The 24,610-nt window shown below is 38.6% G+C and overlaps 1 protein-coding gene across 1 annotated transcript in view; it reads right to left on the reverse strand.

The window, feature by feature from the left end:
* DCDC1 (doublecortin domain containing 1) overlaps positions 1 to 24,610 on the reverse strand; it is a 482,101-nt gene that overhangs the window by 64,233 nt on the left and 393,258 nt on the right. The window contains exons 21-26 of the mRNA XM_069554647.1: positions 22,958 to 23,139; positions 16,906 to 17,004; positions 12,493 to 12,592; positions 9,781 to 9,916; positions 7,983 to 8,136; positions 816 to 974 (exon numbers count right to left, since the gene is read on the reverse strand). Coding sequence (XP_069410748.1) covers positions 816 to 974; positions 7,983 to 8,136; positions 9,781 to 9,916; positions 12,493 to 12,592; positions 16,906 to 17,004; positions 22,958 to 23,139 — 830 coding nt within the window. The remainder of the gene's footprint in view (positions 1 to 815; positions 975 to 7,982; positions 8,137 to 9,780; positions 9,917 to 12,492; positions 12,593 to 16,905; positions 17,005 to 22,957; positions 23,140 to 24,610) is intronic.

The raw sequence follows: 24,610 nt of genomic DNA on the forward strand, positions 1-24,610 counted from the left end.
AACAGGGCAAATAGAAATCAAAACAGAGAGAAACAGAGGAGTTCTGTACAAATGATGATCATTTCTATCCTCTGTCTACAGAATCCCTGGCAAATAGAATCCCATTCTCCAAGCTTTTTTCATCTTCCCTAACAGCTCATAGAATATTATAAACCAAAATGAGGATATGCTAACAAGTTAAAAGAATGTCTTACTTAAATATCTCTTAAGGCATTAGACAGACTTAATAAATCTATCAAACATAACAATGCATTAGCAATTAATTTATAAATGTCTATTAAGTCCCTACTTTGTGCATGGACCAATGCTAAGCATTGAAGTGCTGAAACTGTTAAATTTATGCAAATTTCTGTAATGTTAAGTAAATACATAAAGATTATGGAATAATAAAAAGTACTATAGATTTCTGTCATTTCACTGGACATTGACCAGAGAAAAAAATAAAATTAAAAGGCAAGAAATTGCATTTTACTAATTTCTTAAAGCATGTAAGACATTTTACATGCTTATTCATAAGTTCATTCACATACTCATTTCACTAAAATACAGGCTCTGTCCTAAGTTCTCAGGAGGCAAAGATGGGGGGGCTTACCTTTTAAAAGAAAACACACAAGTGAACAAGAAATTACACTATGCACCTAAAGCGAGAAGGTACTTCCCACCTGTACCTGTAAATACTTCAGTCAAAATCACAATAAACACAGAAATGTGTGTGTGGTGTAGAGAGCGACTAACAGCGACTAAGTCTTCAGGAATAAAGTGAGTGACCCCAAGACCAGGTAGAAATATTTAACAGGAACCTTACAATTTTTTACCTGTATTTCTTCTCCGGTTCCATGTTTTCAAAGAGCTCGTCTTCCATTTTCTTTGGAAGACTGTCAGTCTCATCAAAGTTATGAGAAGGTTCCTGCCAGGCATACCTGAGAAGTGTGTGACAAGCCTTCATTCTGAGATGGGCTCTTGCATGTGAATCTCTATCAAGGTTGAGAAGTAAACAGAGGTCTGAGAATTCTGATTTATACTCACAGGATGTTCTCTGAGGTGCAGTCTGATTGTATCCTAAAGGATGTTAGAGGATCTGGAAATCATATTTCCATAATGGTTCCTAACATTGCAAAGTCACATCCTACTAACACACAATTTAGAATTTTAATACAAAGCTACCAATAAAATTTCTCAATCACATAATAAACAGCATTCATCTTTGTCATATTTACTCAGGAAAAAATGGGGCCATATGCATTATATTTCAAAAATAAGATTAGGACTACTCAATAGTTTTCGAAATTCATAACAAACAGGTAATGAGACTCTTGCCTACTCCATAAATGTGGCATAATTCTGTCTGAAACAGACAGCCTAGATTACTAGGTTTCATACAATTTACTCAGTAGGCAATGTTAAGGAATCTTAATTAACTTTTCCTCTCAGTGGAAAAATCTAGAGAGACTCAAATAGCACCAGCACAAACATGCCAGGTTTTGATAGAGAATAATATACAAAAACACTTAAATAGTCATAGTCTGAATAACAGAGTGGGCCTCCTGGCTTCTTATTTAGATGAAATCGTGAACAGACACACAGCCACCATGCAGATGTGAGTGTATCAAGTTCCCAGGCACAGTTCAGGGTAGAGTTGCTTGCGTGGGATCATGATACAATCTGAGGACCGCTCTGCTGAAGGCAGGATACATTTACAGGCAAAGCAGCTCGCATACTTCAGTACTCTGTGCATAAGTGTAAACAAAGTTCTCTGGGGGAAGTTGTGGTCGCCAAGGTGCGTGTGGTAATTTGATGTAACTGCAAGCAGTATCAAAGTACCCAAGTCTCCAGGGACAAGTCCTGCTTTAGAAGAGCAGGCCATACACTTTTCAAATGTAGCAAAAGTATTACATGTGGATATGAAATCGGTGGGTAACAACTGCCTCATTCAGAACTTCAGCAGAAATATCTCATTAACAATTAAAGAGAAATAGTGCCATCTTGTGTTGAAAATAGAAAATGCAGCTTTCCCACCAATTTGATCTGTTTGATGAAAATAGACCAACAACAAAAATAAAGTCAGTTTTAACACAGTCAGCAAGGTGTAAACAAGATTTTTCCTCCAAGTTGAGATGTTTTATCTTCTAACTTGGGCAGTCTGTATGCTCTTCAGCTTCCAAGCAAATGAAGTACAGTACAGTCAATTTTAGAACAGCCATTAAAACAGACACCTAAACAAACATCTTGCTTTATTGATTCATTTATGTCCGCTAGTTAGAACCGGACATGGAACAACAGACTGGTTCCAAATCGAGAAAGGAGTATGCCAAGGCTGTACATTGTCACCCTGCTTATTTAACTTATATGCAGAGTACATCATGTGAAATGCCAGGCTGGATGAAGCACAAGCTGGATTCAAGATTGCTGGGAGAAGTATCAATAACCTCAGATATGCAGAAGACACCACCCTTAAGGCAGAAAGTGAAGAAGAACTAAAGAGCCTCTTGATCAAAGTGAAAAAGGAGAGTGAAAAAGTCTCATGGGGCTAACATTCTAGTGGGAAGAGGAGAGATAATAGACAAATAAATGAATAAATAAGCAATTTAAGTGTTACGGGTAGAATAAAACAAGAAATTGTGATAGAAATTGGGTAGGGTGGGGTAGGACCTACTTTAGCAATGGAGTCAGAGAAGGCTCCTCTGAGAAATGATGCTAGAGTTGGGACTTGGACAATGGGAAGGAGCCAGCCATGTGAAGACCTGAGGGGAGAACACTCGAGAACAAGTGGAAAGGCTCCAAGGCAAGAACATACATGGCTCATTGAGGAACAGAAAGAAACTAGCGTGACAGGCATATACTAAGTGAAGGGAAAGGTCATACATTAAGGCTTAGGAAGTGACCAGGGCCTGGATACAAGGCCCTGAGGAAATGAGAAAATTCCTTTCAAACTCCAGGCTCCGAAGGCCTTTTCTTCCACAAAGCATCAATGCAGAGGTTAGTGCCCTCAGAATTTCTTTTCCATTTTGTTTCTTATCATTCTTATCAGAAATCTTTTTACCAAACTGAACTATCAAAAGTGTTCCTTCCAGATTTATGTTCTAGCCTCTTGCTTTACAGATGTCCCTCCTTAAATTATTCCTCCTCTTTCTTAAATATGTGAAAATCTCCATACAAACGTATGTAAGAAAGTCTAGGGAAATTTTGTGTTTGCTTAATATAAGATGAAAGGGGTTCGAGTGATCAGAAATGGTTCAAAGAACAAGTGAAAGTTAGCCTGGAAAAGATACAACCCAAATTAATGACAATGAGTTCCAAATACTTTAAACAGGTGAACCCATAGAACAGAGACACTCTAAATCATTATTTCAACATTAAAATGGGCTGCCTTGTGAAACAGTGATCTCCCTATCAACTAGGAGTACTCATGAAGAGACGTACAATGTACAGGACATTTCTACATCATTTTTTTTTAACCTGAGGTATAACATATAACACTATCTTAGTTTCAGGTGTGCAACATAATGATTTAATATTAGTATATATTGTGAAATGATCGCCACAAATACATGTAGTTAACATCCATCCCTGCAGATAGTTACAAATTGTTTTTCTTGTAATAACTTTAAGATCTGCTCCCTTAATGACTTTCAAATACACAGTGCAATATTACTAGGTATAGTTACGATGCTTCTGCATTGCGTTTGTCGAATGGACTCAACCACTTTTAGATCAAGGATTTCAGGCCTTGATGAAATCTATGAATCAGAACAAGAATCTTTGCTCTCAAAGATATCACTTTTTTTTTTCTTATTTTCTGTTTATTTTTCCAAAGTACAGTATAATTACTCAGAGGCTAGATGATACATTCTTTAGAAGAACAAGAGGGGATGTTAGGAAAGTTTGTGGCCCATTCCCTAATGACTGAGCAAGATATCATATGAGTCAAATCACTCTCTCTGTGAAAGGCTTTCCTTTCTGGTGCCTTTTTAGTGTCAGGATGTAGGACCAGATGAATTACCCACTAAAATGAGGAAGTTTGCTTACTGACATAAAAGTTAATATTCTTATACATGAGGATAGAAACAATCTCTTAAAACAATGGGTAACGATGATGTATAAATTAATTCTCAATTACTACAATGGTAATTGACCAGCTATTTCTGGTTTCATAATTTGGAAACTCATTCAATGATTCCTTCATTTATTCCTTAAATGATGACAAAAGTCAGTTTCCCTGGTCTTCGCAGAACACATGTGACAGTTTCTGCCCTCAAGGAATTCCCAAGTTGGTAGGTGTTGGTGAGGGAGAGGATAAGGATCTGATAAGTACATTGCTAGCACAATCATTGTCATGATTGATTTCAATGATAAAGAATCCTTCCACCAATGAGGATGGGGCAAATCAAGGTGCCTCAGTTGGAGAGAAATGAGTATGTGGTCAGGCCTACAGCAGTGCGTCAGTGGAGCAGGCAATGTTTAGCTGACAGCTTGCAGCTGCTGAGCTGAAGCTTGGAGTTCACATGGCGAAAAGAAAAAGAATGGGGAGGAGATGGGCATGTGGGCATGAATGAGGGTTACCACTGGTCTGGAAGAGGGTCAGAAGGGCTTGGAATTGCAGACTAAACATTATTTTCTGTGTGCAGTAGGTAGCCATTGAAGAACTGTATAAAAAGGATTGTGCTTTAGAAAGATGATTGTCCACAGATGAAACTTCAAGGTGAATTGGAAGGAGGAGATTATGGAGATAGAAACCAACCAGAAAGCTATTCCAGCAATCCAGGATGGTAACTTACATTAACATATGTTCAGCTGGAATCTCCAGTAAGGAAGAAACATGATTGTTCCTAAAGTCCAAGCTGATGGAAACAAAACATGATGAACTCCTCAAATAAACATCCCCAGTTCTAAGATTCTAGTCTTTAAAAAAATAGTAGCATCAATTTCTGCATCTATTTGAGATTATCATATGGTTTTTATCTTTCAATTTGTTAATATGGTATATCACACTGATTGATTTGTGTATGTTGAAGAATCCTTGCATCCCTGGAATAAACACAACTTGATCATGGTGTATGAGCTTTTTGATATGTTGCTGAATTTAAAATTTTGTTGAGGATTTTTGCATCTATGTCCATCAGTGATACTGCCTGTAGTTTTCTTTTTCTGTGTTGTCTTTGTCTGGTTTTGGTATCAGGGTGATGATAGCCTCATAAAATGGGTTTGGAAGTGTTCCTTCCTCTGGAATTTTTTGAAAGAGTTTTAGAAGGATAGGCATTATCTCTTCTCTAATGTTTGATAGCACTCTCTCGTGAAGCCATCTGGTCCTGGGCTTTTGTTTTTTGGGAGATTTTTTATCACAGCTTCAATTTCAGTGCTTGTAATTGGGTTGTTCATAATTTCAGCACTGCTTCATTATTAAAAATCTTCAAAAAATGGGCATAGAAGGAACCTACCTCAACTTGATAAAGGGCATACATGATATGCCTACAGCAAACATTATTCTCAATAGTGAAAAACTGAAAGCATGCCCCCTAAGATCAAGAACAAGACAAGGGTGCCCACTTTCCCCACTATTATTCAACATAGTTCTGGAAATCCTAGTTACAGCAATCAGAGAAGAAAAAGACATAAAAGTAATCCAGATTGGAAAAGAAGAAATAAAGCTCTAATTGCAGATGACATGATACTGTACATAGAAAACCCTAAAGATAGTATCGAAAATTACTAGAGCTAATCAATGATTTAACAAAGTTGCAGGATACAAAATGAATACACAGAAATCATTTGCATCTCTATATACTAACAATGAAAAATCAGAAAGAGAAATTAAGGAATCAATCCCATTCACTGTTGCAACAAAAAGAATTAAATATCTAGGAATAAACTTACCTAAGGAGACAAAAGAACTGTACACAGAAAAGTATAAGACACTGATGAAAGAAATCAAAGATGACATAAACAGATGGAGAGATATTCCATGTTCCTGGGTAGGAAGAATCAATATTGTGAAAATGACTATATTACCAAACACAATCTACAGATTCAATGTGATCCCTATCAAATTACCAATGACATTTTTCACAGAACTAGGACAAAAAATTTTACAATTCATATGGAAACACAAAAGACCACAAATAGCCAAAGCAGTCCTGAGAAAGAAGAATGGAGCTGGAGGAATCAACCTTTCTGACTTCAGATTATACTACAAAGCTATAGTTATCAAGACAGTATGGTACTGGCACAAAAACAGAAACAGACCAATGGAACAAGACAGAAAGCCCAGAAATAAACCCATGCTCCCTTTGGGTACCTTATATTTGACAAAGGAGGCAAGAATATACAATGGGGCAAAGACAGCCTCTTCAATAAATGGTGTGGGAAAACCAGACAGCTACATGTAAAAGAATGAAATTAGAACATTTCCTAATACCATACACAAAGATAAACTCAAAATGAATTAAAGACCTAAACATAAGATCAGAAACTATAAAACTCTTAGAGGAAAACATACACAGAACACTTGGTGACATAAATCAAAGAAAGATCCTTTATGACCCACCTCCTAGAGTAATGGAAATAAAAACAAAAGTAAACAAGTGGGACCTGATTAAACTAAAAAGATTTGCACAGCAAAGGAAACTATAAGCAAGGTGAAAAGACAACCCTCAGAATGGGAGAAAATAATAGCATATGAAACAACTGACAAAGGATTAATTTCCAAAATATACAAGCAGCTCATACAACTCAATACCAGAAAAACAAACAACCCAATCAAAAAGTGGGAAAAAGACCTAAAAAGATATTTCTCCAAAGACAACATAGAGATGGCTAACAGACACATGAATAGATGCTCAACATGGCTCATTATTAGAGAAATGGAAACCAAAACAACAATCAGATATCACCTCATACCAGTCAGAATGGCCATCATCAAAAAGTTTGCAAACAATAAATGCTGCAGGGGGTGTGGAGAAAAGGGAATGTTCTTGCACTGTTGGTGGGAATGTAAATTGATGCAGTTACTATGGAAGACAGTATGGAGATTCCTTAAAATACTAGGAATAAAGCCACCATATGACCCAGCAATCCCACTCCTAGGCATATACCCTGAAGAAACCAAAATTGAAAAAGACACATGTATCCCATTGTTCATTGCAGCACCATTTACAATAGCTAGAACATGGAAGCAACTTAGATGTCCATCAACAGATGAATGGATAAAGAAGTTACGGTACATATACACAATGGAATATTACTCAGCCATAAAAAGGAATGCCTTTGAGTCAGTTCTAATGCGGTGGATGAACCTAGAACTTATGAAGTAAGTCAGAAAGAGAAAGAGAAATATTGTATTCTAACGCATATATATGGAATCTAGAAAAATGGTACTGAAGAATTTCCTTACAGGGCAGCAGTGGAGAAACAGACATAGAGAACAGACTTATGGATATGGGGAGAGGGGAGGAGAGGGTAAGATGTATGGAGAGAGTAACATGGAAACTTACATTACCACATATAAAATAGATAGCCAATGGGAATTTTTTATATTACCACATGTAAAATAGATAGCCAATGGGAATTTGCTGTATGGCTAAGAAACTCAAATAGGGGCTCTGTATCAACCTAGAGGGGTGGGATTGGAGAGAGATGGGAGGGAGGTTCAAAAGAGAGGGGATATATGTATACCCATGGTGGATTCATGTGGAGGTTTGACATAAAACAACAAAATTCTATAAAGCAATTATCCCTCAATAAAAAATAAATTTAAAAAAATAGTAGCATCATAACAGAATTATTGGATGTAGATCATTGTGATGGTTGAAAACTGAAGCTCCAGCTCTATCCTTTTGCCAGGAAACTAATTAAATACCAGCTCTTCAAATGCCATTAGTTTCACAAACTTGACGTGGGTTCCCTGCATGGGCTCTGCACCGTTACTGAGCTAATGAGCTAGGTTCAAATAGGAACAGGTAGCTTTTCTGGCCACACTGATTACTTACAGAATTTCACTGGAAGCATTTTCTGATGTTAAAGCATTTTTTTGCATTTGCTTTTCCTCTGGTTCTATAATTTGCTTCTCTTTTCCAAAAATTGGTTTCCTCACAGCAAGCTTGGCTCCAGACACAATGTCACTTTGGACTTCTAAAACAAGAGCTAAACAAAAATGCACAAATTGCAAGGACATATTAGTTATGATCTCAGAGCTTTAGGATTTTGAAAACACTTGTTAAAATAAAAACGCAGAAACTTTCCATCTGTTGTATCTAAGAGAATACATTCTAAGTGTAATTGATAGCTGCTCTTTAAACTAATAAATTGAATTTCACTTAATTTAATTTTTGTAGATTCTTTCCTCTCAAGATATTTTCAGTCAGAAGTGCTAAAAATAGGTCTTTCCAAAAATGAGCTAGCTATTGTAAATTGTAACTATTCAAATGGGTTACATTATCTAGACATATGCCTTTAGATCATTCTCTGGGATCCCAGACACCTCAGTGAAAGTTCCCAATGCCTTGAGAGACACATGAAAGTGTAATATATGGTGTTCAATATATACAATAAGATACTATATTAAATTTTATTAATGAATGTTCTCTTTTTCCTTTCTATGTTTAGGATCTTTGTCCTGGTCCTGGGGTATCCTTCAGGCAAGATGGAAGACCATGAGGAAATGAGCAACATTACAAGAGGAAAGCGTAAGTACAAATTCAGTTTTGACATTCAAGCACAAGACTATGGCCACGCAGGTCAGGATGACACTGTTATGATTTGGGATTTTTTTTTTTTTCTAAAGGCCTTTAGCTCCCATTTAACTCATCACAGTTTTAATCTCAGAGTTGAGCTGGAGGAACCCTGCCATTTCTGGGCCTGAGGGAACCTGTGGTGGAACACAGACAAAGGTGGACAACCAGCCCTGGGTGTCAGGATTGCCTCCCACAGGCGTCTGAGCTAGGTGAGGAAACACCAAGGACACCGCCCATTGTTCAGGACACGGTGATGAGTTGCCTCTTGAGCTCTCCTCTCCCTTTCAATCTATGTGAAGCTGGATCTGGTTTCTGGGACGTGCAGCCATGACCCAGGATTTACTGACAGCCATGCGGGGGAGCTTTGCAGAAGTGGCTGCCAGCCAGGGGTCGAGAGGTTTTGTGGCAAGGTTTGCAGAGACAGCTACCCAGCCACAACCAGCCTGCAGAGAGCATAGGAGAGGTGGAGCCAGGTAGGAAGCACTACCCCATCCAAAGCATTGTCTGGGCCAGAAGAATGGCACTGTCACCCAGCCATGGACTTCAGCCAGCAGGGCCCAGAAAGCAAGAGGATCTGCACCCCCAAGTTCCTTCCTTCCATCCTAGAGAAGAACTAAAGTGAGAGTCTGGAAACTGGGACAACTGAAAGCCTTCCCTAAAGGGCCGATTTAATTAAATGGATGGGACAAATGTAAACCCAATAGTACATTTAAAGTTTTCCTTGTTGGGGGTGTACCTGGGGTTCACAAAGAAGGCCCAATTTGTTAAAGACAAAGTAAAGTATGCTTTCTTTGTACATTCAAAGTACAGTGTGAATTAAAATTGCAACTCTTAAATATAAAAATTAGCCTAACACTAAATAGTAAGATGCAGGGGTGAAATATAATCTGTTTAAACAAGCAAATTTCTTTCTAAAAAGCCATATCATCAAGGGTTTTTTTTTTTTGGCTGTGTTTGTGTATATATATATATATATATATATATATATATATATAGAGAGAGAGAGAGAGAGAGAGAGAGAGAGAGAGAGAAGGTAAATAATTCCAATACTTACCCTCTATCTTATGCATACTGCAGAAGATTTGAATTTTAGAAATATCTGATGCTAGGTTCCTTAGGAAGATTTGCTTCTTTTGCTGAGCAATGGACAGGTCAGGATTGATCCAATGTTCACCACATGAAACATACACCTACCAAAGAAATAAGTCTCTAATCTCATACAATTGCTCATGGCAGCATCATTACATCCCAGACTGGAAACAATCAAAACATCCTATAATAAGTGAAATACGGTGAAACAAATTATGGCCCCATACTCAGTGATAAAAGGAATAATGCTCAGTGATAAAAAGGCCCAATCTATCGATAAATGCAACAAAATTGATGGATCTATAGGTTTTGTACTAAAAGAAGTACTTCTCCATATATCTTTGCAACTTCCTATGAATCTCTATGAACCCTTAATTCAAAATATTAATAAGAAGTTGTAGAAAAAATAAAGGAGATAAAGAAAAGAAGGAAGGGAGGGATGTGGGGGAGGATAAATAGGTATAAATCAGGGGTTTGTAAACTATGTTGTGCTAAGTCACTTCAGTCTTGTCTGACTCTTTGTGACCCCATGGACTGTAGCCTGCCACACTCCTCTATCCATGGGATTCTCCAGGCAAGAATACTGGGTCGGTTTGCCATTTCCTTTTCCAAGGGATCTTCCTGACCTAGGGATCAAAGCCACATTTCTTATGTCTTCCTCATTGGCAGGTTGGTTCTTTACCACTCACACAACCTGGGAATGAATGAATGAATGAAAGTTGCTCAGTTGTGTCCGACTCTTTGTAACTCCATGGACTGTCCATGGAATTCTCCAGGCAAGAATACTGGAGTGGGTTGCCATTGCCTTCTCCAGGGAATCTTTCTGACCCAGGGATCGAAGCTGGGTCTCCTGCATTACAGGCAGATTATTTACCATCTGAGCTATTGGGAGGGCTGAGGTCCAAATCTTGCTCACAGCCTGCTCTTGTAAATAAAGTTTTATTGGAACACAGCTATGCCCACTCATTTGCATATCTGTGACTGCTTTTGTGCTACAGAGGCAAAGTTGATATTTCAATAGATTCCATATGGCCTGTAAATATTAGGAAGCGTCAGTTCACAAAAAAACTCCAACAACCACTGGTATGAATGAACTTGTAGTATATGCATCAAACTGTTATTGAACATTTCTAGATGCTGAGATGATGGATGATACTTTTACTTTTTGCTTATGTGTACTTTTTAAATGTCCTTAAATAAATACATATTTCATTGAAGTGAGAAAAAAATAGAGTAATATATTGAGAAAGACTTGGTAAAAAAAGAAAAAAAAAAGAAACTCAATTCTGCCTTTTTTGAGGTCACTTGCTGATCATGCATACTTTCTATGTCAACCCAGGGGGAAGTTTCCTGAAAAATATCTTCTTTCTGATAAACAAGGTTTTTCTTCTCTCACAGACATACTTAATCATGTGACTGTTCATGAAGTTTCAATCTCCACGTCGGTGTCTCAGAACAGTTGGACAGATTCATTTCTAGCAAATGTGCTGGATCTTTTAACAATCACTCCTAACTCCATCTCATTCTCCTTTCACTCCGGCTCCCTCTGCCCTGGTGGCCTCAATGACTTATCTTTAGATTTATCTTTTTGCATCGTATGCTTTATTGCATCATCCTTAAATTCTTTCCAAAACAACACAGTGAATAAGCACAGCAGCAAAACCAAAAATATTGGAAACAAACAAGACACCTGGCAGGGATAGAGTCAGGATTCAAAACACAATCTAGCAAGCTCCAAGAACAGAGGCTCTCCGCTCCTCCATTCTGCCTCTAATATTAGTCAATGGTACTGGCGCTTAAAACTCTTTCAAGGGGTCTTGACATTCAGAGCCTGAGTCAAGTTCTAACAATTTGGTACAAGCTTGGTTCTCTGTTCACAGAATTTCAGGCATCCATCAAAGTGGGTTTTCTTCTCAAGCTGATACTTCAAATTCCATAAGTGGGAGAAAAGGCTGGGCAGCTAAAGTCCTTTCACTCCTTAGCATTCTTCAATCACTCAAATTGTTGTTGTTGAAATGTTTCGTCACTAAGTTGTGTCCGACTCTTTTGTGTCCACATGGACTGTAGCCCACCAGGCTCCTCCATCCATGGGATTCTCCAGGCAAGAATACTGGAGTGGGTTGTCATTTCCTTCTCCCAGGGGATCCTCCAGACCCAGGGATCAAACCCTTGTCTCCTGCATTGGCACGCAGAGTCTTTACCAGTGAGCCACTTGGGAAACCCAAGCACTCAAATAGTGTGTGAGAAACTAGATATGAGGGGTTTTTTTTGTTTTTTGTTTTTTCCCTGAAAAGGTGAAATTATCATTTAGGAAGAAATTGTTTAAAAAACACATTTTGAAAACAACATAGAATTTACCTCCTTAAAAGAGCAGGGCAGAATTCACAAGTGGGTAATAATTTGGTTCTCTCCACTTTCTGCCTTCATTTATTTATAAGGTGGTTGTGATGAGCATTAAATGAGTTCTGTCATATACAGCCCTGAAAATCATGCCTGACACATAGAAAGCACGCAACAATAAGCTATTTGTAGTACTTTCTGATGTTTGCTGAATTAAGATAATTGTGAGAAAAAAAATAGGAGGAAAAGATGGTGCTTGAAGTCTTATATCGAAAAATATTTTTCTTTTAATAGTACCAGTATAATAATATTCCTAGTTTCATGGTCATGTTTTTACCAGTTCATCTTTTTGAAGTTCTTTTAGGGTGAAGATTTCCTTTCCTTTTTCATTGAACAATCTCCGAGCTGCAGAAGGTAAATTTAAAATTTCAGTGCACCTGTAATATAGACACAAAAATTGACCTTGCATGTGGAAAGTTTCCAGCAGAGAAGAGAGTAAATCAAAGAAATCAAGCTGGGTCATTAACTACAACTAGCTCTACAGGACTGTGGGACAGTTGAGAGCTCAGTCCTGGAATCTATCAGATGCCTTTTGAATCTCATTCCCCCTCTTCAGGTGTAGGACTTGGGCAAATTATTTAAACTCTCTAAGCCTAAATTACTTACCTGTCAAGGCTGTTGTGAAAATTAAGGGTTGATTATGAAATGTCCTTATTAGCACAGTGCCAAGCACGATCGACAAGCAATAAAAATATATATATATATATCATTATTGACTTTTCACTCCTCACCACGCCCCTGTGAAATGAAAGTCGTTCAGTCATGTCTGGCTCTTAGCCCATAGAATTCTCCAGGATGGAATACTGGAGTGAGTAGCTGTACCCTTCTCCAAGGGATGTTCCCAACCCAGGAATCAAACCCAGGTCTCACGCATTGCAGGCAGAGTCTTTCCACATTGCAGGCAGATTCTTTACCATCTGAGCCTCCAGAAAAGCCCCAACATGCCCCTATGCTTTCCTATTTGTGGGTCTTTTCTCTTGTTCTTGTTTCCATATAAAACACCTTCCTCAGCTTTTGCTGTTGAAGTTCTGCTCTTTTTCCAAAGTTACATCCATCACCCAGTAGGTCCTCATCTCTCTCCACAAGAAGTGATTCCTAATAGCCCTTTAAGTCCCTTTAAAATAGGAATTTTTTGCCAGGTTAAACATTCAATAGTGATATTTTTTCCCCCTCAAACAAGCACTGAGCCAGTCTTGTTGATATCGAGATGAATGATACAGCTGCCCTGTTTCCTGGGAGGCTTCCTCTCTAGTCAGGGGGAGAGACTGGTCAGTAACTGAAGTGTAATATGAACTAGTGGAGTTGTCAGAGGCACCTGGCCAGGGTGCTGTGAGAACACAGAGGAAAAACAACAAATTCCTCCAGGGAAGCCTCAGCTAGGGAAGTGACATTTAGCGGTGGACTTTGATGAATAAGGACTTCCCTGGTGGCTCAGATGGTAAAGCGTCCGTCCGCCTACAATGCGGGAGACCTGGGTTCAATCTTTGGGTTGGGAAGATCTCCTGGAGAAGGAAATGGCAACCCACTCCAGCATTCTTGCCTGGAAAATTTCATGGATGGAGAAGCCTGGTAGGCTACATTCCATGGGGTTGCAAAGAGTTGGACACGACTGAGTGATTTCACTTTCACTATCACTTTGACTTTGATGAATAAATAGGAGTTCACCAAGTATAGGATTAGGACTCAGAGAAGTTTTACATGGCTGGAGCTGGGTTTGTGGACAGGAGGTGGAGCCAGATAAAGCTGGTAAAGAAGATAGGAAACAATTGGGAACCACTTAGGATGCCAGACTAATGAACGTGGCCTCTATCCTGTAAGTATCAGGAAGTCATTGGGGGTATTATGGCAGAGGAATGGTGCAGTCAGATCTGCTTTTTAGAAAGAGAACTGTCAGAAAAGTGGAAGGTGTGCTGGAGGTGGAGAGGTGGAGTTCATATAGTCATTTATGGTAGAGGTAAGGAGGTAGAATTGCGGGGAAGAGAAAGAAGAGCTAAACAGAATGATGGGGCATGCCCGAAGAATGCTGTTTTCTATTAAAATGTGCTGTCTATAGTAAATGAGTTAGAAGCGACTTTGTGCTCATCAAGAAAACCCAGTTGTATGAAAAATATTTCTCAATTTTATTTCCTTTGATGGCATAAAGAAATTTAAGCCAGTAATTAGGCTCCCATTTTTCTGAGAGGTCTTAGAAGAAAATAAGCCAGTGGGAATTCAGTCTCTGCTTCTCCTGTCACAACTCTGGAGGCTGATGGATTGGTGAGGACTGGGCTAGGTTTCTCATCCACAGGAGTTGTTGAGGTGGAGGGATGGGGGGGGGGGATGGGAGACTGTAAGAAGATTGAGCCCCAATTGAAAGATTTGCTTAATTTTCTCTGGATGCTGCCCAAAGATTCTGCTACCTACCCTAGATTCAAGCATGACCTAAGGAGAGTTACCATCATCATAACCTGCTCCCACTTGGACTACGGCAGTATCTAGTTTAGGACAACTGGTAGAAGAGAGTGAATAGGAAGTTGGCAGATTTTTCTTCCTTCCATTCTTGGAAACCCTATTTTAATAGTGCTGAATTTAATTGGTCTGAGTAGCTGTGTTTGGGGTCGCACAGAGTCGGACACGACTGAAGCGACTTAGCAGCAGCAGCAGCAGCAGCAGCTGTGTTAGAGATTAGCTGCTTCCTCTGTGCTGAATTCCTCTAGCTAGTTCACGTGCCAGCCAGCATCAACAGAGAGAAAAGAAAGGAACTGACTCTTAAGTGCCTAAGAAGGAATGTGGACTTTGGAGTCAGTTTGACTGGGTTCAAACTCCTGCCTTCTCATGAATAGGCTCTGTAACCTTGGAGAAGTTACTTAACTTCTCTGAGCCTAATTTTCCCCATCTAAGGTAGACAGAGCAGTACTTCTCTCATAGGGATATCGTACAGATTAAATGTATGAATCCCTGTAAAGCATCTGACACATACAAGTCAGCAACATGTTGTTAAAATGAACCATGCACTGCAAGCACTTCATATCTGTTCTCTTGCTTAATTCTCACACCCTTTCTGAGAAGCCCATTTTATGGATGATGAAACTGAGCCTGGAGCTTAATCAAGTTCCTCACCCAAGGTCACAAAATTAGTGAGTTCAAAAGCTGAAATTCAAACCTGAAACTCTCTGGGTCTTTTTACTGCAGCATATGGCCTCCTGAGAGGGCATTATCATAGAATAACAGGGAGAAATTGAGACTGAGATGCTCAATGAGGGGTTTGGGATTTCTCTGTTGCATGAAAGCAAAGGTGAAATCCTCTGACTCTGACACCAGAAGTTAGGACTGATAACCATGTGGCTTTGATTTACAGAGAATCTAGAAAAGCAGAGTTTTATCTCTGACTTCACTCTCTCAGGACTGGTTTTTCCAATAGTCCATGTTGCCTGCAAATTGAGATATCAACAAAATGGTATATACCTATTATTTTTAAATGGGGATTATTATGCTTATTACATTAGATTTTCCTTAGGCTTTGCAGATGGAAGAGTCACTAGCAACAGAGCTTCCCAAAACTGTCTAGAGTGAATTATTAAATTACTGAAGGGTGGCATAATTTTCCTTAAATTCTGTACAACTGTCATCTCATATTGAAGAAGACATATTTTGCAAAAAGTTTATATCAAGTATTCTGCCATTGAACAGTTATCAAAGTCTATGGGAATAATTCTTATTTGGGTAAGAAGATACTGATCAAAAGAAAATTACAATGTACTTCACAAACATGATATAGATTCAGTTCAGTTCAGTTCAGTTGCTCAGTCGTGTCCAACTCTTTGCGACCCCATGAATCACAGCACGCCAGGCCTCCCTGTCCATCACCAACTCCTGGAGTTCACTCAGACTCAACATCCATCGAGTCAGTGATGCCATCCAGGCATCTCATCCTCTGTCGTCCCCTTTTCCTCCTGCCCCCAATCCCTCTCAGCATCAGAGTCTTTTCCAATGAGTCAACTCTTCGCATGAAGTGGCCAAAGTACTGGAGTTTCAGCTTTAGCATCATTCCTTCCAAAGAACACCCAGGACTGATCTCCTTTAGAATGGACTGGTTGGATCTCTTTGCAGTCCAAGGGACTCTCAGGAGTCTTCTCCAACACCACAGTTCAAAAACATCAATTCTTTAGCGCTCAACTTTCTTCACAGTCCAACTCTCACATCCATACATGACCACTGGAAAAACCATAGCCTTGACTAGATGGACCTTTGTTGGCAAAGTAACGTCTCTGCTTTTCAATATGCTATCTAGGTTGGTCATTACTTTTTTTTCCAAGGAGTAAGCGTCTTTTAATTTCTTGGCTGAGTCACTATCTGCAGTGATTTTGGAGCCCCAAAAATTAAAGTCTGTGACACTTAAGTGATTTAAATAGACAACTAGTCTGTCCTCGGTACAAATAAATTCAAACCAAAGTGCTATAAAATTGTGAAATATATTTTTAATGGGAAAAATTAACATTTATAGAGTTGGTAGTTCAGAAACTAGGAGAAAATCACAAGACCTAGAAATCTGGGGGAATCTAAGTATTCACATAGCTTATAAACCTCCCAGAAAAAACTCCAGAATTATTATATTAACAATTGTTTTCTTATGTAGGTACATATGTATTTTGTGTTATAATCATCCAGGCACTTGAATGGAGTATACCTTTGCATTTAGGCTATTATTTACCTCTCCAAAAGCTGGTGAAATCCAGTCTGTTTTGTTTCTGCTTCAGAATATTTAGTGACAAATTTTTTCACATTCCCTTTCTTTTCAGGGTCAACATATCTGGAAAAAACAATCCAAGATTAGACTGATATGTCAGTATACATTGCCATTTATCATTCAGCTTGTTATAGTATGTGAATAAATCATAAAGTTTTAATTTATCATGATTTACCCTAAAAGGAGATCAGCCCTGGGATTTCTTTGGAAGGAATGATACTATTGGCCACCTCATGTGAAGAGTTGACTCATTAGAAAAGACTCTGATGCTGAGAGGGATTGGCGGCAGGAGGATAAGGGGACAACAGAGGATGAGATGCCTGGATGGCATCACTGACTCAATGGACGTGAGTCTGAGTGAACTCTGGGAGTTGGTGATGGACAGGGAGGCCTGGCATGCTGCGATCCATGGGGTCACAAAGAGTCAGACACAACTGAGTGACTGAACTGAACTGAACTGAACTGAACTGAAAAACCAACAGTTAAGAAGCAACAGTTAGAACCAGACATGGAACTTGGAAAAACAAACTGGTTCCAAATTGGGAAAGGAGTACATTGAGGCTGTATCCTGTCGCCCTGCTTATTTAACTTATATGCAGAGTACATCATGAGAAATGCTGGGCTGGAGGAAGCATAAGCTGGAATCAAGATTGCCAGGAGAAATATCAATAATCTCAGATATGCAGATGACACCACCCTTATGGCAAAAAGTGAAGGGGAACTAAGGAGCCTCTTGATGAAAGTGAAAGAGGAGAGTGAACAAGCTGGCTAAAAACTCGACATTCAGAAAACTGAGATCATGGCATCCAGTCCCATCACTTCATGGCAGATAGAAGGGGAAACGATGGAAACAGTGATAGACTTTATTTTCTTGGGCTCCAAAATCACTGCGAATGATAACTGCAGCTATGAAGCTAAAAGATACTTTCTCCTTGGTTGAAAAGCTATGACCAACCTAGACAGCATATTTTAAAGCAGAGACATTACTTTTCTGACAAAGGTCTGTCTAGTCAAAGCTATGTCTTTCCAGTAGTCAGGTATGGATGTGACAGGTGAACCATAAAGAAAGCTGAGCTCTGAAGAACTGATACTTTTGAACTGCGGTGTTAGAGAAAACTCTTGAGAGTCCCATGGACAGCAAGGAGACCAAACCAGTCAATCCTAAAGGAAATCAATCCTGAATATTCATTGGAAGGACTGATGCTGAAGCTGAAACTCCAATACTTTGGCCATCTGATGCGAAGAACTGATTCTTTAGAAAAGACCCTGATGCTGGGAAAGACTGAAGGCAGGAAGAGAAGGAGATGACAGAGGATGAGATGGTTGGATGGCATCACTGACTCGATGGACATGAGTTTGAGCAGGCTCCAGGAGTTGGTGATGGACAGGGAGGCCTCATGTGCTGTGGGCCATGGGGCTGCAGAGTCAAACACAACTGAGCAACTGAACTGAACTAACCCTAAAAAATATGCCTTTCTTTAAAAATAGGGTTTCAAATACTATCACAATTAAATATTAAACTTCACAGTTATACTATGAATAATTTATATAAGAAAATAAATTTTCAATATCTGAATCCTTTTCCAATAATGTTGAACACTCAAGATGTGAATTTATCAACAGTGAAGAAAATGCAGAAATTACGTTAATTTTGCCTTTGATGTTTTAGTCATACACTGTTCATATTCATATGTTACTCAGATACTGTTTCAGTATCAATCCAAACCTAAAATGTTTTTAATTAAAAATTAATAATGATGATCATAGAAAAAGAATTGGAATACACATTGTTCAAATTTTTAGGTAAGACAGTGTTCTGTAGTATTAGAATCTTTATATTATATTAAATGAAAGATACAGTGTTTAGATATAGCTATTCATTCAGTCATTGATTTGAAATGTAATCAAATATAAAATGTTATGTTAGTCACTCAGTCATGTCCAACTCTGCTACCACTTGGACAGTAGCCAACCAGGCTTTTCTGTCAGTTGAATTCTCCATGCAAGAATACTGGAGTGGGTTGCCATTCCCTTCTCCACGGTATCTTCCTGACCCAGGGATCGAACCCAAGTCTCCTGCATTTCAGGAGATTCTTAGCCACCAAGAAAGCCCAATCAAGTATAGTCAATTATTAATTTATTTACTCATTCAACAAGCACTAAATTTGTGAGCCCTGAATCATATGGTGAATAAAATAGCTTAATGATCGATTAACTGAGACACACAGTTCCATGACCAGAGCAGACAGCACATATATGGACGAACAATACACACCCCCTGTTCTCTCTCTCATGGATGGAGACATAAGCAGATAATCACAGCACAGATAATGCCAGAAGCAACCCTGGTGAAAAGCCCATAGTAGTCAGAGCAACGGAGTTCAGAGAAGCTACAGGTAACTCAGGAGTGGGGATGGGATGTCAAGTTTAGAGTCAACAACTAGAAATGAAGTCCAAGCTCATTCTCAATATACTTTTATTAATAAGGCAAATGAGAGGTGTTAGAAGTTGAGAGGATTTAGGAATGAGAATTGGGGGTAATGGTGATAAAGAGCTATACAAATACATGGAAACAGGTCATAAAGGGTCTTAAAAGCTATATTAAGGAGTTTGAGAGAATCCTAACTTACTAATAAGTAATATCTCTATACACTGAAATTTTATAATATGTAAAGTTTATAACTTATGCTGAGCCTTTCCTTTAACAATTCACTAAAGCATTTATGTTTAAAAATTATAAAATTTTCCTTGTTTAAGGTTCTGAGAGGTGAAGTTTACCTGAGACATAAGAAATCATGATTCTTACTTTATATGAACTTGACACTGTTATCAAGAACTAATGGAGAAGATCTTGTTAGTAAGATCATGACAACCCAGTATCTTCATGATCTTCCTTTGTAGATGGAGGAACCAACAACAAACGCTCCCTCAAAGCTGTCTAACATGAAGTAGTAAACAACTAAAGAATAGCATGCTACCAGAGCAGAATTGAGGCTTCCCTGGTGGCTCAGCTGGTAAAGAATCTGCCTGCAATGCGGGAGACCTGGGTTTGATCCCTGGGTTGGGAAGATACCCTGGAAAAAGGAACAGCTACCCACTTCAGTATTCTGGCCTGAAGAATTCCATCCACTGTACAGTCCATGTGGTGGCAAAGAGTCGGACACGACCAAGCGACTTTCATTTCACTTCAGAGAAGAATTCAATTAAAATGGATCTATGTTTCATCATTCTAACCTGATTTTGCTAGTGAAGACAGTAGACAGCCCAACTCTTTTATAAATAAGTTTCAGGTTAATGCAAGTAATGTATGGTTATGTATCATATCATTTATTTCTTTTAGAAGCAACATACTGCATGGATACATTAAAAGTAGCACAGCAGGGCTTTCACCTTGCACAACTCTGGGATACTATTCACAGAGAATACGTAAACAGTGCCCTCTGGAGCTGGGCAACACAGTCACCCTGTAATGTTAGCCAAAACACTCCTTATTAAATCTTCTGTTACCAGTGCCTACATATAGCTTGGAGAGAAGTTAAAGGAATGCTATTGATGATCCTGAAGAGAATTTTCTGAATCAGTGAAGAAAAATGAAATGATATTCAGTAGAGTTTTAATGTCAAGTGTATGCCAGCATATTTTAATCATTTAGGAATAATTAATTCATGTAGCGGAGAAAGAAATGGCAACCCATTCCAGTAATTCATGTAGAGAACAAAGTGAATATTTGATTAACCAGGACACACTCTTCCATGAACATAGCAGGGAGTTTCACATACTCTTTACTAGAATAGCTGTTCAAAGTAATAAATCTCTAAAATTATGTCTGTATCACCAGATTGAACCATGTACTTAAAAATATAAATTGGTCAGATCAAATCTGTATATAATTTTGAGACACAGTTAAAGATAGGAAAGGACAGAAATTATTTGTTAGTTTTTATGTTAAAAAATGTCATATATACTTGAAGAGCATTACCCTCACATTTTACATTTTAGTAGAATGAACTAATTATGAAATGAATGCGTCAAAGATTTCAATTTCAGGGTTGACTTTACTTTAGTCAAGATTAATTTTTTACTTTATCATCTATATAGGCAGTTCAGTGGACAGCCAATCTGAATGTTACTCATTGTTCAGCGATGTATGAAGTATCTTTAATCAATGTGAAGAAAGTAATATTAAACTATTATCAGCAGCCTCAAATATTCTAAACATATCAAAAGAAAGGTCAAGAGGTAATATCACTGCTAATAATATTAGAAACAATGTATTTAACTCATTCTTTACATCAGAGTTTGCACTGATACGTGATTCCTTTTGTCATAAAACATTATGAAAATATAGCAGGTGACTTTTCTCTAATCTTGGAGAAACACTGGCTGTTTCGGAAGATTTTATTCCAACCTTGTAACATAAGTTAAAGTGGAAACTGATGCTTTTCTAGAATGGCACACTTTTAAAATGCTATTCCAAGGCAAGAATATAGATTATGTAAAGCTATGCTTGTTCATTAAATATTCCAAAGGTGTAAATCTAAAGAATTGTCTGTAATAATAACTTAAATAAATAATGTAAACAATAACTAAATACAAACTTAAATAAGAAATTACAAAATTATATTTAAGAAGCAATTAATGAGCTCAGTTATTTCAAAATACATTAATGAATGCAAATAATAATGCTAATTCAAAATAGATATTGATCAGAAAACTTTTCCCATCAGAGCTATTTATTTGCAACTTGTTATATTCCCCCACGGCCAGCCTGAATCAATAGTGCTCAAGTTCAGTTCCTGATAAAGGAGCTAAGCGAATCTAGCCATCGGGCAACTAAACCTGTGCGCCACAACCACTGAGCCTGCACTCTAGAGCCAGAAAGCTGCAGCTGCTGAAGGCCAGGTGCCTAGAGCCTGTGCTCCGCCAGCAGAGCAGCCACCGCAGTGAGCAGCCTGCGCGCCACAACGAAGCGCAGCCTCTGCCCTCCACAGCTAGAGAAAGCCCACCGGCATCAGCAAAGACCCAACACAGCCAAAACGAAATTAAATAAATAAATCAAAGAAACGAAAGGAATCTTAGTATCTATTTTTACCTCTGTCGACTTGAAAAAAAAAGCACAACCTGAGAGCTGTGAGCTAAGTTTTATTTAGGGCAAAATGAGGATGATAGCCCAGGAGACCCCATCTCGGATATCTGAGAAACTGCTCCAAAGAGGCAGGGGGACAGGTCAATCTACATGGGATTCTGGTGAAGGAAGAATACCTGTAATCAAGCACATATTTTTTTGTAGAAGGTTATTGCTAGTCATGAGGAGCAGATGTCATTATGAACGATTTTAGTGTTTTTCTAGATACGAGATGAAAAAGAATCACGCTCATAAAATCATCTGAAAATAGCTATCCGAAGACCTGTTCTGCCAGTTTTACCCAGAGCACAGAGTGTCTCATTTCTGCTCTCCACCCTGAACTCCTTTCACAGAGTGTCGAAAGTCAGCAACTGCAGCCACTCATGATTTAATCCTTGTAGAGGTAGATGAGGATTAAAGAGGTAGACGACGGAGAAAGCAATGGCACCGCACTCCAGCGTTCTTGCCTGGAAAATCCCACGGATGGGGGAGCCTGGTGGGCTGCAATCCATGGGGTCGCTAAGAGTCGGACGTGACTGAGCGACTTCACTTTCACTTTTCACTTTCATGCACTGGAGAAGGAAATGGCAACCCACTCCAGTGTTCTTGCCTGGAGAATCCCAGGGATGGGGGAGCCTGGTGGGCTGCCGTCTATGGGGTCGTACAGAGTCGGACACGACTGAAGCGACTCAGCAGCAGCAGCAGCAGCAGAGGTAGATGACAAGTGCCAATTGATAGCTGACACTTTCAGACATCAATACAGAAGCCTTTTAATAGAACAAACATAGAATTTTCCCAGGGGGTGGGGGGAAACTCCTGTAATCCAGAAGACTAAAATCTGTAGAAATGAGAAAGTATGCTTGATGAGAAATATTAACAAGCTGTTCTTACTGCATTTTCCGCCCAGGTGAGATGTCTGGACTGATTATAATATGGGCTCTGGCTTTGTTCTTGTCTCCATTCCGCAAAACTCTGAGTCTCACAGGAACATACTGCTCCAGTGCCTTATGGATGGGTTTCTTCATGGGAGGACTGTTTGGAAGAAGCAGTCCTTCTATTGGCCAATCAAACTCCTTCAGAAAAAATGACAAGAAAATTGATAATAAGTGAATAGGAAGAGTCATTTCTGTATATATTTTTAAAATAAGCCCACTTGCTTATACCTTTAATCTTTTACTCATTCATCAAATATTCATCATCATGTATTGGGCACCTAAGATGTTCTAGATGATTCTAATTAATGTTTCATTTTAATGAAGAGGAAAGGTGTTAATTTTTAAATTCATGAACAACTTGTGTTGTGTTACTACACGAAAGACTTCTTCCCTTTCAGAGAAACATCATTCTAGAAATACAGAGCTGAATTAACTTGGAATTTTTTTTTTCTGTATAAAATATCTCCAGTCAACACGAAAAAACGAAGAATGTATGAAAAGTGATTTCACAACCCAAATAATATCTTAAACTAAATCTATTTGGCAAAGAAGAATATATTTGGAACTGAAAGTGTGAGTTGCTCAGTCCTGTCTGACTCTTGGACTGTAGCCAGCCAGATTCCTCTGTCTATGGGATTCTCCAGGCAAGAATGCTGGAGTGGGTTGCCATTCCCTTCTCCAGGGAATCTTCCTGACCCAGAGATCAAACCCAAGTGTCCTGCATTGCAGGCAGATTCGTTATCATCTGAGCCACCAGGGATATTTGAATAATGCATGAATAAATGAATAAATGTAATGGCAACCCACTCCAGTACTCTTGCCTGGAGAATCCCATGGAGGGAGGAGCCTGGTAGGCTACAGTCCATGGGGTCGCAGAGTCAGACACGACTGAGCGACTTCATTTCACTTCACTTCACTTCATGAATGAATGAATGCAAAGTAACCAAATTCTGCAACTGAAACATCTGAATTTGTTTAAACCTTATCATCTCATTCATCTCACTCTGTTTTACAGAATATCCCCCAAATACATTTATTTGGCAAGTAAATACATTGGTTCTTTTCTTTTTGACACACAGCCCCACACATCTTAAACTGCAAGCTCCATGAAAGTAGGTATCATGTCTGTCTCTTTTCTTGCTCTGTCTTCATTGCCTAAATGTGTAATAAACAGCGGTTAGATAAGTAATAAAGCCAATAGATTAAATCTGGAATAAAATTAACATATACGTTTACAGTGATCAAAGTGTTCTGAACCCCTCAAGATGAATGTCACATTTCCTAATTACAGTCTATTTATATGTAGTCTTTCCAAGAAAAAATTAATTCTGCTTAATTACAAATGAATAAAATCATCTTTTTGCTTAAAAAGTCAATTATGTTGAAATGGGACTGGAGAAAATATGGTTCCCTCATATTAGATGAATTCAAACTTGAAGTCAAGTAGAGTGAATTTTGTTTGACTGAGAACTATGTCTGTTCCCTGCTTGGTAAATATTTTTTTTCCTCTTCTGCAAACATTTCAAGAAATAAGAGGACCCTTAGGCTGAGTCATTTTGAAGTACATGGTCAATTTGTATCATTTTATCTAATTTAGTTGCCTTAGTCC

Source organism: Ovis canadensis, chromosome 15 (assembly GCF_042477335.2).
Source record: "Ovis canadensis isolate MfBH-ARS-UI-01 breed Bighorn chromosome 15, ARS-UI_OviCan_v2, whole genome shotgun sequence".
Lineage (NCBI taxonomy): Eukaryota > Metazoa > Chordata > Mammalia > Artiodactyla > Bovidae > Ovis > Ovis canadensis.